The 12,973-nt window shown below is 49.2% G+C and overlaps 1 protein-coding gene across 1 annotated transcript in view; it reads right to left on the reverse strand.

Moving 5' to 3' along the window:
• Positions 1-9,913, reverse strand: part of KCNC1 (potassium voltage-gated channel subfamily C member 1) — a 56,351-nt gene extending 46,438 nt beyond the window's left edge. Inside the window, exon 1 of the mRNA XM_044270531.1 lies at positions 9,308-9,913. Within this exon, the coding sequence (XP_044126466.1) occupies positions 9,308-9,859 (552 nt within the window). The 5' untranslated portion in view covers positions 9,860-9,913. The remainder of the gene's footprint in view (positions 1-9,307) is intronic.
• Between the last annotated feature and the right edge of the window lie 3,060 nt (positions 9,914-12,973).

Below are 12,973 nucleotides of genomic sequence, written 5' to 3' on the forward strand. Positions count from 1 at the left end.
TGTGCGCTGCCTCTCCTGTGCGCTGCCTCTCCTGTGCGCTGCCTCTCCTGTGTACGGTGCTTGGTGCAATATCTATAGTGTTAATGTGCATCAAGCCTTTGCAGTCAGACCGTGGCCAGAGGTGACACACAGTGACAGAACTTCACCTGCAGACCTCTCTGGCACCGGAGGAGCGGGCTATGACTGACGAGGGATAACCTTCAACAGGGACTCTTCAAAGTCCATCTCCCTGGCAAAGTCACACCTCATGTGTCTGCACTGTATGGTGCCTGGAGGATGAGGGTAGTTGTACTCATATTGGATCTACACAGAAAACAGGAAAAACCATTCAATGGCAAATGCCAGGGAACCTCTGATTATGTGCCGCTAGCACCCGGGCATCACATACGATTAACCCTGCGGACTCAGGAGCGGGCACACAGAACACGTCATCAGCAGCAGGAAGCTCCCCAAAAGCCGAGCAGGAGCCGCGGCAGCATTAATGGCTCCGGAGCTGACTGCGCATGTGTCAATCAGCAAGGAGACGGCAGCGGGCAGATGAATGGCGACACCTCACACTCCTATCATCCAGCGCAGCCGCTCACACAGCCGGAATATATATATATCCAGCCCCGGTACTATATAATGTATAATGTGCGGGCTCCTCTAGAGCTGAGGGTCCGGTACAGTGTATACAGTATATAATGTATAATGTGCGGGCTCCTCTAGTGCTGAGGGTCCGGTACAGTGTATACAGTATATAATGTATAATGTGCGGGCTCCACTAGAGCTGAGGGTCCGGTACAGTGTATACAGTATATAATGTATAATGTGCGGGCTCCTCTAGTGCTGAGGGTCCGGTACAGTGTATACAGTATATAATGTATAATGTGCGGGCTCCACTAGAGCTGAGGGTCCGGTACAGTGTATACAGTATATAATGTATAATGTGCAGGCTCCTCTAGAGCTGAGGGTCCGGTACAGTGTATACAGTATATAATGTATAATGTGCAGGCTCCTCTAGAGCTGAGGGTCTGGTACAGTGTATACAGTATATAATGTATAATGTGGGGGCTCCTCTAGTGCTGAGGGTCTGGTACAGTGTATACAGTATATAATGTATAATGTGCAGGCTCCTCTAGTGCTGAGGGTCCGGTATAGTGTATACAGTATATAATGTATAATGTGCGGGCTCCTCTAGAGCTGAGGGTCCGGTACAGTGTATACAGTATATAATGTATAATGTGCGGGCTCCTCTAGTGCTGAGGGTCCGGTACAGTGTATACAGTATATAATGTATAATGTGCGGGCTCCACTAGAGCTGAGGGTCCGGTACAGTGTATACAGTATATAATGTATAATGTGCGGGCTCCTCTAGTGCTGAGGGTCCGGTACAGTGTATACAGTATATAATGTATAATGTGCGGGCTCCTCTAGTGCTGAGGGTCCGGTACAGTGTATACAGTATATAATGTATAATGTGCGGGCTCCTCTAGAGCTGAGGGTCTGGTACAGTGTATACAGTATATAATATATAATGTGCGGGGCTCCTCTAGAGCTGAGGGTCCGGTACAGTGTATACAGTATATAATGTATAATGTGCGGGGCTCCTCTAGAGCTGAGGGTCCGGTACAGTGTATACAGTATATAATGTATAATGTGCGGGCTCCTCTAGTGCTGAGGGTCCGGTACAGTGTATACAGTATATAATGTATAATGTGCGGGCTCCACTAGAGCTGAGGGTCCGGTACAGTGTATACAGTATATAATGTATAATGTGCGGGGCTCCTCTAGTGCTGAGGGTCTGGTACAGTGTATACAGTATATAATGTATAATGTGCGGGGCTCCTCTAGAGCTGAGGGTCCGGTACAGTGTATACAGTATATAATGTATAATGTGCGGGGCTCCTCTAGTGCTGAGGGTCCGGTACAGTGTATACAGTATATAATATATAATGTGCGGGGCTCCTCTAGTGCTGAGGGTCCGGTACAGTGTATAATGTATAATGTGCGGGCTCCTCTAGAGCTGAGGGTCTGGTACAGTGTATACAGTATATAATGTATAATGTGCGGGGCTCCTCTAGAGCTGAGGGTCTGGTACAGTGTATACAGTATATAATGTATAATGTGCAGGGCTCCTCTAGAGCTGAGGGTCCGGTACAGTGTATACAGTATATAATGTATAATGTGCGGGGCTCCTCTAGTGCTGAGGGTCTGGTACAGTGTATACAGTATATAATGTAGTATATAATGTATAATGTGCAGACTCCTCTAGAGCTGAGGGTCTGGTACAGTGTATACAGTATATAATGTATAATGTGCGGGCTCCTCTAGTGCTGAGGGTCCGGTACAGTGTATACAGTATATAATGTATAATGTGCGGGGCTCCTCTAGTGCTGAGGGTCCGGTACAGTGTATACAGTATATAATGTATAATGTGCGGGCTCCTCTAGTGCTGAGGGTCTGGTACAGTGTATACAGTATATAATGTATAATGTGCAGGCTCCTCTAGAGCTGAGGGTCTGGTACAGTGTATACAGTATATAATGTATAATGTGCGGGCCTCCTCTAGTGCTGAGGGTCTGGTACAGTGTATACAGTATATAATGTATAATGTGCGGGGCTCCTCTAGTGCTGAGGGTCTGGTACAGTGTATATAATGTATAATGTGCGGGGCTCCTCTAGTGCTGAGGGTCTGGTACAGTGTATACAGTATATAATGTATAATGTGCAGGCTCCTCTAGAGCTGAGGGTCCGGTACAGTGTATACAGTATATAATGTATAATGTGCGGGGCTCCTCTAGTGCTGAGGGTCCGGTACAGTGTATACAGTATATAATGTATAATGTGCGGGCTCCTCTAGTGCTGAGGGTCCGGTACAGTGTATACAGTATATAATGTATAATGTGCGGGCTCCACTAGAGCTGAGGGTCCGGTACAGTGTATACAGTATATAATGTATAATGTGCGGGCTCCTCTAGTGCTGAGGGTCCGGTACAGTGTATACAGTATATAATGTATAATGTGCGGGCTCCTCTAGTGCTGAGGGTCTGGTACAGTGTATACAGTATATAATGTATAATGTGCGGGGCTCCTCTAGAGCTGAGGGTCCGGTACAGTGTATACAGTATATAATGTATAATGTGCGGGCTCCTCTAGAGCTGAGGGTCCGGTACAGTGTATACAGTATATAATGTATAATGTGCAGGCTCCTCTAGAGCTGAGGGTCTGGTACAGTGTATACAGTATATAATGTATAATGTGGGGGCTCCTCTAGTGCTGAGGGTCCGGTACAGTGTATACAGTATATAATGTATAATGTGCAGGCTCCTCTAGAGCTGAGGGTCTGGTACAGTGTATACAGTATATAATGTATAATGTGCGGGGCTCCTCTAGTGCTGAGGGTCTGGTACAGTGTATACAGTATATAATGTATAATGTGCAGGCTCCTCTAGAGCTGAGGGTCTGGTACAGTGTATACAGTATATAATGTATAATGTGCGGGGCTCCTCTAGTGCTGAGGGTCTGGTACAGTGTATATAATGTATAATGTGCAGGGCTCCTCTAGAGCTGAGGGTCCGGTACAGTGTATAATGTATAATGTGCGGGCTCCTCTAGAGCTGAGGGTCCAGTACAGTGTATACAGTATATAATGTATAATGTGGGGGCTCCTCTAGTGCTGAGGGTCCGGTACAGTGTATACAGTATATAATGTATAATGTGCGGGCTCCTCTAGAGCTGAGGGTCTGGTACAGTGTATACAGTATATAATGTATAATGTGCGGGCTCCTCTAGTGCTGACGGTCTGGTACAGTGTATACAGTATATAATGTATAATGTGCAGGCTCCTCTAGAGCTGAGGGTCCGGTACAGTGTATACAGTATATAATGTATAATGTGCGGGGCTCCTCTAGTGCTGAGGGTCCGGTACAGTGTATACAGTATATAATGTATAATGTGCAGGCTCCTCTAGAGCTGAGGGTCCGGTACAGTGTATACAGTATATAATGTATAATGTGCGGGCTCCTCTAGAGCTGAGGGTCCGGTACAGTGTATACAGTATATAATGTATAATGTGCGGGGCTCCTCTAGAGCTGAGGGTCTGGTACAGTGTATACAGTATATAATGTATAATGTGGGGGCTCCTCTAGTGCTGAGGGTCCGGTACAGTGTATACAGTATATAATGTATAATGTGCAGGCTCCTCTAGAGCTGAGGGTCTGGTACAGTGTATACAGTATATAATGTATAATGTGCGGGGCTCCTCTAGTGCTGAGGGTCTGGTACAGTGTATACAGTATATAATGTATAATGTGCGGGGATCCTCTAGTGCTGAGGGTCTGGTACAGTGTATACAGTATATAATGTATAATGTGCAGGCTCCTCTAGAGCTGAGGGTCTGGTACAGTGTATACAGTATATAATGTATAATGTGGGGGCTCCTCTAGTGCTGAGGGTCTGGTACAGTGTATACAGTATATAATGTATAATGTGCAGGCTCCTCTAGAGCTGAGGGTCTGGTACAGTGTATACAGTATATAATGTATAATGTGCGGGCTCCTCTAGTGCTGAGGGTCTGGTACAGTGTATACAGTATATAATGTATAATGTGCGGGGCTCCTCTAGTGCTGAGGGTCTGGTACAGTGTATACAGTATATAATGTATAATGTGCGGGGCTCCTCTAGTGCTGAGGGTCTGGTACAGTGTATACAGTATATAATGTATAATGTGCGGGGCTCCTCTACAGCTGAGGGTCTGGTACAGTGTATACAGTGTATAATGTATAATGTGCGGGCTCCTCTAGTGCTGAGGGTCTGGTACAGTGTATACAGTATATAATGTATAATGTGCGGGGCTCCTCTAGTGCTGAGGGTCTGGTACAGTGTATACAGTATATAATGTATAATGTGCAGGGCTCCTCTAGAGCTGAGGGTCCGGTACAGTGTATACAGTATATAATGTATAATGTGCGGGCTCCTCTAGTGCTGAGGGTCCGGTACAGTGTATACAGTATATAATGTATAATGTGCAGGCTCCTCTAGAGCTGAGGGTCTGGTACAGTGTATACAGTATATAATGTATAATGTGCGGGGCTCCTCTAGAGCTGAGGGTCCGGTACAGTGTATACAGTATATAATGTATAATGTGCGGGCTCCTCTAGAGCTGAGGGTCTGGTACAGTGTATACAGTATATAATGTATAATGTGCGGGGCTCCTCTAGAGATGAGGGTCTGGTACAGTGTATACAGTATATAATGTATAATGTGCGGGGCTCCTCTAGATGCTGAGGGTCCGGTACAGTGTATACAGTATATAATGTATAATGTGCGGGGCTCCTCTAGTGCTGAGGGTCTGGTACAGTGTATACAGTATATAATGTATAATGTGCGGGCTCCTCTAGTGCTGAGGGTCCGGTACAGTGTATACAGTATATAATGTATAATGTGCGGGCTCCTCTAGTGCTGAGGGTCCGGTACAGTGGTATACAGTATATAATGTATAATGTGCGGGCTCCTCTAGTGCTGAGGGTCCTGTACAGTGTATACAGTATATAATGTATAATGTGCGGGGGCTCCTCTATAGCTGAGGGTCGGTACAGTGTATACAGTATATAATGTATAATGTGCGGGCTCCTCTAGTAGCTGAGGGTCCTGGTACAGTGTATACAGTATATAATGTATAATGTGCGGGCTCCTCTAGTGCTGAGGGTCCGGTACAGTGTATAACAGTATATAATGTATAATGTGCGGGGCTCCTCTAGGCTGAGGGTCTGGTACAGTGTATACAGTATATAATGTATAATGTGCGGGGCTCCTCTAGTGCTGAGGGTCTGGTACAGTGTATACAGTATATAATGTAAATGTGCGGGGCTCCTCTAGAGCTGAGGTCCGGTACAGTGTATAAATATATAATGATAATGTGCGGGCTCCTCTAGAGCTGAGGGTCCGGTACAGTGTATACAGTATATAATGTATAATGTGCGGGGCTCCTCTAGTGCTGAGGGTCCGGTACAGTGTATACAGTATATAATGTATAATGTGCGGGCTCCTCTAGTGCTGAGGGTCCGGTACAGTGTATACAGTATATAATGTATAATGTGCGGGCTCCTCTAGTGCTGAGGGTCCGGTACAGTGTATACAGTATATAATGTATAATGTGCGGGCTCCTCTAGAGCTGAGGGTCTGGTACAGTGTATACAGTATATAATGTATAATGTGCGGGCTCCTCTAGAGCTGAGGGTCTGGTACAGTGTATACAGTATATAATGTATAATGTGCGGGGCTCCTCTAGTGCTGAGGGTCCTGGTACAGTGTATACAGTATATAATGTATAATGTGCGGGCTCCTCTAGAGCTGAGGGTCTGGTACAGTGAATACAGTATATAATGTATAATGTGCGGGGCTCCTCTAGTGCTGAGGGTCCGGTACAGTGTATACAGTATATAATGTATAATGTGCGGGCTCCTCTAGAGCTGAGGGTCTGGTACAGTGTATACAGTATATAATGTATAATGTGCGGGGCTCCTCTAGAGCTGAGGGTCTGGTACAGTGTATACAGTATATAATGTATAATGTGCGGGGCTCCTCTAGAGCTGAGGGTCCGGTACAGTGTATACAGTATATAATGTATAATGTGGGGGCTCCTCTAGAGCTGAGGGTCCGGTATAGTGTATACAGTATATATGTATAATGTGCGGGGCTCCCTCTACAGCTGAGGGTCCGGTATAGTGTATACAGTATATAATGTATAATGTGCGGGCTCCTCTAGTGCTGAGGGTCCGGTACAGTGTATACAGTATATAATGTATAATGTGCGGGCTCCTCTAGTGCTGAGGGTCCGGTACAGTGTATACAGTATAATGTATAATGTGCGGGGCTTCTCTAGTGCTGAGGGTCTGGTACAGTGTATACAGTATATAATGTATAATGTGCGGGGCTCCTCTAGAGCTGAGGGTCTGGTACAGTGTATACAGTATATAATGTGCGGGCTCCTCTAGAGCTGAGGGTCTGGTACAGTGTATACAGTGTATAATGTATAATGTGCGGGCTCCTCTAGTGCTGAGGGTCTGGTACAGTGTATACAGTATATAATGTATAATGTGCAGGCTCCTCTAGAGCTGAGGGTCCGGTACAGTGTATACAGTATATAATGTATAATGTGCGGGCTCCTCTAGAGCTGAGGGTCTGGTACAGTGTATACAGTATATATATAATAATGTGCGGGGCTCCTCTAGCGCTGAGGGTCTGGTACAGTGTATACAGTATATAATGTATAATGTGCGGGGCTCCTCTAGTGCTGAGGGTCCGGTACAGTGTATACAGTATATAATATATAATGTGCGGGGCTCCTCTAGAGGCTGAGGGTCCGGTACAGTGTATACAGTATATAATGTATAATGTGCGGGCTCCTCTAGAGCTGAGGGTCCGGTACAGTGTATACAGTATATAATGTATAATGTGCGGGGCTCCTCTAGTGCTGAGGGTCCGGTACAGTGTATACAGTATATAATGTATAATGTGCGGGCTCCTCTAGAGCTGAGGGTCTGGTACAGTGTATACAGTATATAATGTATAATGTGCAGGCTCCTCTAGAGCTGAGGGTCTGGTACAGTGTATACAGTATATAATGTATAATGTGCGGGCTCCTCTAGTGCTGAGGGTCCGGTACAGTGTATACAGTATATAATGTATAATGTGCGGGCTCCTCTAGAGCTGAGGGTCTGGTACAGTGTATACAGTATATAATGTATAATGTGCGGGCTCCTCTAGAGCTGAGGGTCTGGTACAGTGTATACAGTATATAATGTATAATGTGCGGGCTCCTCTAGAGCTGAGGGTCCGGTACAGTGTATACAGTATATAATGTATAATGTGCGGGCTCCTCTAGAGCTGAGGGTCTGGTACAGTGTATACAGTATATAATGTATAATGTGCAGGGCTCCTCTAGAGCTGAGGGTCCGGTACAGTGTATACAGTATATAATGTATAATGTGCGGGCTCCTCTAGAGCTGAGGGTCCGGTACAGTGTATACAGTATATAATGTATAATGTGCGGGCTCCTCTAGAGCTGAGGGTCTGGTACAGTGTATACAGTATATAATGTATAATGTGCAGGCTCCTCTAGAGCTGAGGGTCCGGTACAGTGTATACAGTATATAATGTATAATGTGCAGGCTCCTCTAGAGCTGAGGGTCCGGTACAGTGTATACAGTATATAATGTATAATGTGCGGGCTCCTCTAGAGCTGAGGGTCCGGTACAGTGTATACAGTATATAATGTATAATGTGCGGGCTCCTCTAGTGCTGAGGGTCGGTACAGTGTATACAGTATATAATGTATAATGTGCAGGCTCCTCTAGTAGCTGAGGGTCCGGTACAGTGTATACAGTATATAATGTATAATGTGCGGGCTCCTCTAGAGCTGAGGGTCCGGTACAGTGTATACAGTATATAATGTATAATGTGCGGGGCTCCTCTAGTGCTGAGGGTCTGGTACAGTGTATACAGTATATAATGTATAATGTGCGGGCTCCTCTAGTGCTGAGGGTCCGGTACAGTGTATACAGTATATAATGTATAATGTGCGGGGCTCCTCTAGTGCTGAGGGTCCGGTACAGTGTATACAGTATATACTGGATAGAGCTGCAGCTCCGGTCCAGTGTGCACGCTGTATAGAGCTGCGGTTCTGGTCCAGTGTGTACACTGTATAGAGCTGCGGCTCCGGTCCAGTGTGCACACTGTATAGAGCTGCGGTTCCGGTCCAGTGTGCACACTGTGCACAGCTGCGGTTCTGGTCCAGTGTGTACACTGTATAGAGCTGCGGCTCCGGTCCAGTGTGCACTCTGTATAGAGCTGCGGTTCCGGTCCAGTGTGCACACTGTATAGAGCTGCGGCTCCGGTCCAGTGTGCACTCTGTATAGAGCTGCGGTTCCGGTCCAGTGTGCACACTGTATAGAGCTGCGGCTCCGGTCCAGTGTGCACACTGTACAGAGCTGCGGCTCCGGTCCAGTGTGCACACTGTATAGAGCTGCGGTTCCGGTCCAGTGTGCACACTGTATAGAGCTGCGGCTCCGGTCCAGTGTGCACACTGTATAGAGCTGCGGCTCCGGTCCAGTGTGCACACTGTATAGAGCTGCGGTTCCGGTCCAGTGTGCACACTGTATAGAGCTGCGGTTCCTGTCCAGTGTATACACTGTATAGAGCTGCGGTTCCGGTCCAGTGTGCACACTGTATAGAGCTGCGGTTCCGGTCCAGTGTGCACACTGTATAGAGCTGCGGTTCCGGTCCAGTGTGCACAGCTGCGGTTCCGGTCCAGTGTGGCACTCACCCTCGCGGATCGGGACGAGTACGGGTCCTCGAACAGCGCCCAGACGCGGGGCCGCCACCTCCTCCAAGGGCCCCCGCCGCCGCCGCCGCTCTGCCCCTCCGGGTAGTCGCTCAGCCTCCCGCCCAGCTCCAGCTCGTCCTCCCCGTCCGCCGAGTCGTCGCCGCCCAGGTCCACGGGGCCTCCGCCGAAGCTGTCCAGGGCCTCCTCGGCGTCGCGGTGCTGGCGGTAGGTCATCCAGCAGCAGGGTTCCACGTCCGTCTCGTCGATGCCCCAGAAGGCCAGCTCCTCCTCGTACAGCGGGCCGCACACGTCCGCCGGGCAGTGCAACTTGCCGGTGCGGTAGTAGTTCAGGATGTGGGCGAACACCCCCGGGTGACGGTCGAAGAAGAACTCGTCCACCTGCGGGTCGTAGTCGAAGTGTCCGTGGGCGTCGGGATCCGCCAGCCAGGCCAGCCGGGTGCCGGGCAGGGTGCGCAGGGTGCTGCGGTAGGTCTGGTGTCGCGTGCCGCCCACGTTGATCACGATGCGGTCGGTGTCGTCCCCTTGGCCCATGTCGCCGTCGCCTATCGAGCATGTCGTGCGCGGCGGCTCCCGCTCATCGGCGACGCTCGGGGTGCTGAACGGACAGCTCCTCCGGAATGTGCCGCTCTGCGGGCTCTCTGCCGCCCCCTGCCGGGAGAGGAGAGCGTCACCGGGCGGCGCTGTGCCCGTCTCCTCCTCGCCCAGGACAGCAGCGCCGAGCGGCCGCTACTGCACCGAACCCTCCGCGCTGCAACAGCAAGGCATCATCCTGCGCAGACGCCGGTCCGCCAGTGCCAATTATGTCATGTATGTACACAGTGACCGCAGCAGCAGAATAGTGAGTGCAGCTCTGGAGTATAATACAGGATGTAACTCAGGATCAGTACAGGATAAGTAATGTATGTACACAGTGACTGCACCAGCAGAATAGTGAGTGCAGCTCTGGAGTATAATACAGGATGTAACTCAGGATCAGTACAGGATAAGTAATGTATGTACACAGTGACTGCACCAGCAGAATAGTGAGTGCAGCTCTGGGGTATAATACAGGATGTAACTCAGGATCAGTACAGGATAAGTACTGTATGTACACAGTGACTGCACCAGCAGAATAGTGAGTGCAGCTCCGGAGTATAATACAGGATGTAACTGAGGATCAGTACAGGATAAGTAATGTATGTACACAGTGACCGCAGCAGCAGAATAGTGAGTGCAGCTCTGGAGTATAATACAGGATGTAACTGAGGATCAGTACAGGATAAGTAATGTATGTACACAGTGACTGCACCAGCAGAACAGTGAGAGCAGCTCGGGAGTATAATACAGGATGTAACTCAGGATCAGTACAGGATAAGTAATGCATGTACACAGTGACTGCACCAGCAGAATAGTGAGTGCAGCTCTGGAGTATAATACAGGATGTAACTGAGGATCAGTACAGGATAAGTAATGTATGTACACAGTGACCGCAGCAGCAGAATAGTGAGTGCAGCTCTGGAGTATAATACAGGATCAGTACAGGATAAGTAACGTGTCATTGTTATCATTTATATATTTAATTGTTATACACACTTTTATAGCGCTGACATATTCCGCAGCGCTTTACAGACATTATCATCTGTCTGTCCCCGGGAGCTCACAATCTACGGTATGTTCCCTATCAGTCTGTCTTTGGAGTGTGGGAGGAAACACGGGGAGAACATACAAACTCCATGCAGATGTTGTCTTGGTCAGATTCGAACCACTGAGCCGCCATGCTGTGTCCTGTGAGACTGTTATTACTTACAGATGTGTCCCCTGTGATCGGCAGTATTTACAGACAGGCTCGGACTGGCCCACCGGGGAGGCGGGGGATTCCTCGATGGGCCCCCAGTCTCCTGTGCTCGGAGATTAGACTGAGGAGTAATTATTTCTCTTGTTTCTCGCAGAGATAATTATTGTAGCCACTAGGTGGCAGTATCGCACAGTGATGAAGCCTCCTACTGGGGTACATTGTACAGGAGGCCCCGCAGTATCTTCTAAACTTCCCGGCTGCTGGCAGTGAAGGAGGAGAGAACATGTCTGGCCATCCTCCTGCCCTCCCTGCTGTCAGAAAACTGTGGCTGCTGGAGAGAAGGACTCCTCTGCGGTGCTGGGCTGATGTCTCAGGTGTGTGACAGGAGTGAGCTGTAGGAGACTGTAAGCGGGAAATCGGGGATTGGTTTATAGCAGAGTCAGATCTGTGTATGTGTGCTGCTCTCTGCAGAGTTCAGAGTGGCATTGGGGGGACTCTGCCCTAGGTCCCCCCAATGCCTCAGCTTTAGGTGCATCCCCATTAGTGCCACCCCTAATATTGCCTCTTCTCCAGTTGCCCCCCCTAATACCTCTGATCCAGGATCTCCGCTATTACCCTGCCTCCGGTGACCCTGATGCCTCTGCCCCAGGATCCCCGCTATTACCCTGCCTCCGGTGACCCTGATGCCCCTGCCCCAGGATCCCCGCTATTACCCTGCCTCCGGTGACCCTGATGCCTCTGCCCCAGGATCCCCGCTATTACCCTGCCTCCGGTGACCCTGATGCCCCTGCCCCAGGATCCCCGCTATTACCCTGCCTCCGGTGACCCTGATGCCCCTGCCCCAGGATCCCCGCTATTACCCTGCCTCCGGTGACCCTGATGCCCCTGCCCCAGTTATCACCCTCCGTTTGTGCCCTTTGCTCACGTTGCTCCTCTAGAGCCTTTGCTTGGGCTTTGTTAAAGGTTATGACCTGCAGAGGGGGTTGGACTTATGCCCGAAAAGATCTGCCCCGTGCGTCCCATTCTGCAGTACTGACAGGTCCGGTTTACATGGCGGCAGTGATGATATTCCGTATTTACAGCCATCACTGCTGCCATGTAGAGAGATGCTGGTGGTGGAGGACTTATAGGGGCCGCGCAGGTTTTTAAGTCATCCTCTCCACACCGTAGGGCATAACTATCTGATTAGTGGGGTGCGATTCTGCGACCCCCACCGATCCCAGGGACGGGTCCTGTTCCCCCTTTTTGATGGTGTGACAGGCCACGCATACGCCATGATGCTCCATTCATCATCTTTGGGAGCACTGGTCGCACGGCGAGAGGAATAAATGTCGGCCATGTCGTAGTTTTATTCCGGCAGCCTCCTGCCGTGCGCTGCCGTGTTTCCACCGGACCCCCCCCCCCCCCTATTATAGTCAATGGGGACGGAGCGGCAGTCCGGGGGCACGCGGTCACTAGCGGCAGGACGGATCCGACAGGCTGTTCACCCGACGGAGCAGCCTGCCGCAGGTCCGCGCCGCTAGTGATGCATCTTATTACTCTAAGGTCGCACATAATCCATTCTCGGAGGTGAGTAAAAAGTAAAAAAACGAAATCAAGTTCGCTTATGAAAAACAATATATAAATAAAAAGGAAAAATATTTTCTATTACCACATATCCCTTTAACCCTTACTTCTACCACCTCCCAAAATACATACGAGTATAATTAATCCCCCGGGCCGACCAATTGTATCCGCACCAGGTGCGCTCCTAGTAACGGATCCCACCATGTTTATACCGCCAACTACCCGGCCGTCTTCACGGTTCAAGGCTCCGGGATTGTATTGAACGGCCGGACTCCTCTGCCCTCCTCCCCTTAATATCCCGCACG

The sequence above is a fragment of the Bufo gargarizans genome, chromosome 10, assembly GCF_014858855.1.
Source record: "Bufo gargarizans isolate SCDJY-AF-19 chromosome 10, ASM1485885v1, whole genome shotgun sequence".
Classification (NCBI taxonomy): Eukaryota; Metazoa; Chordata; class Amphibia; order Anura; family Bufonidae; genus Bufo; species Bufo gargarizans.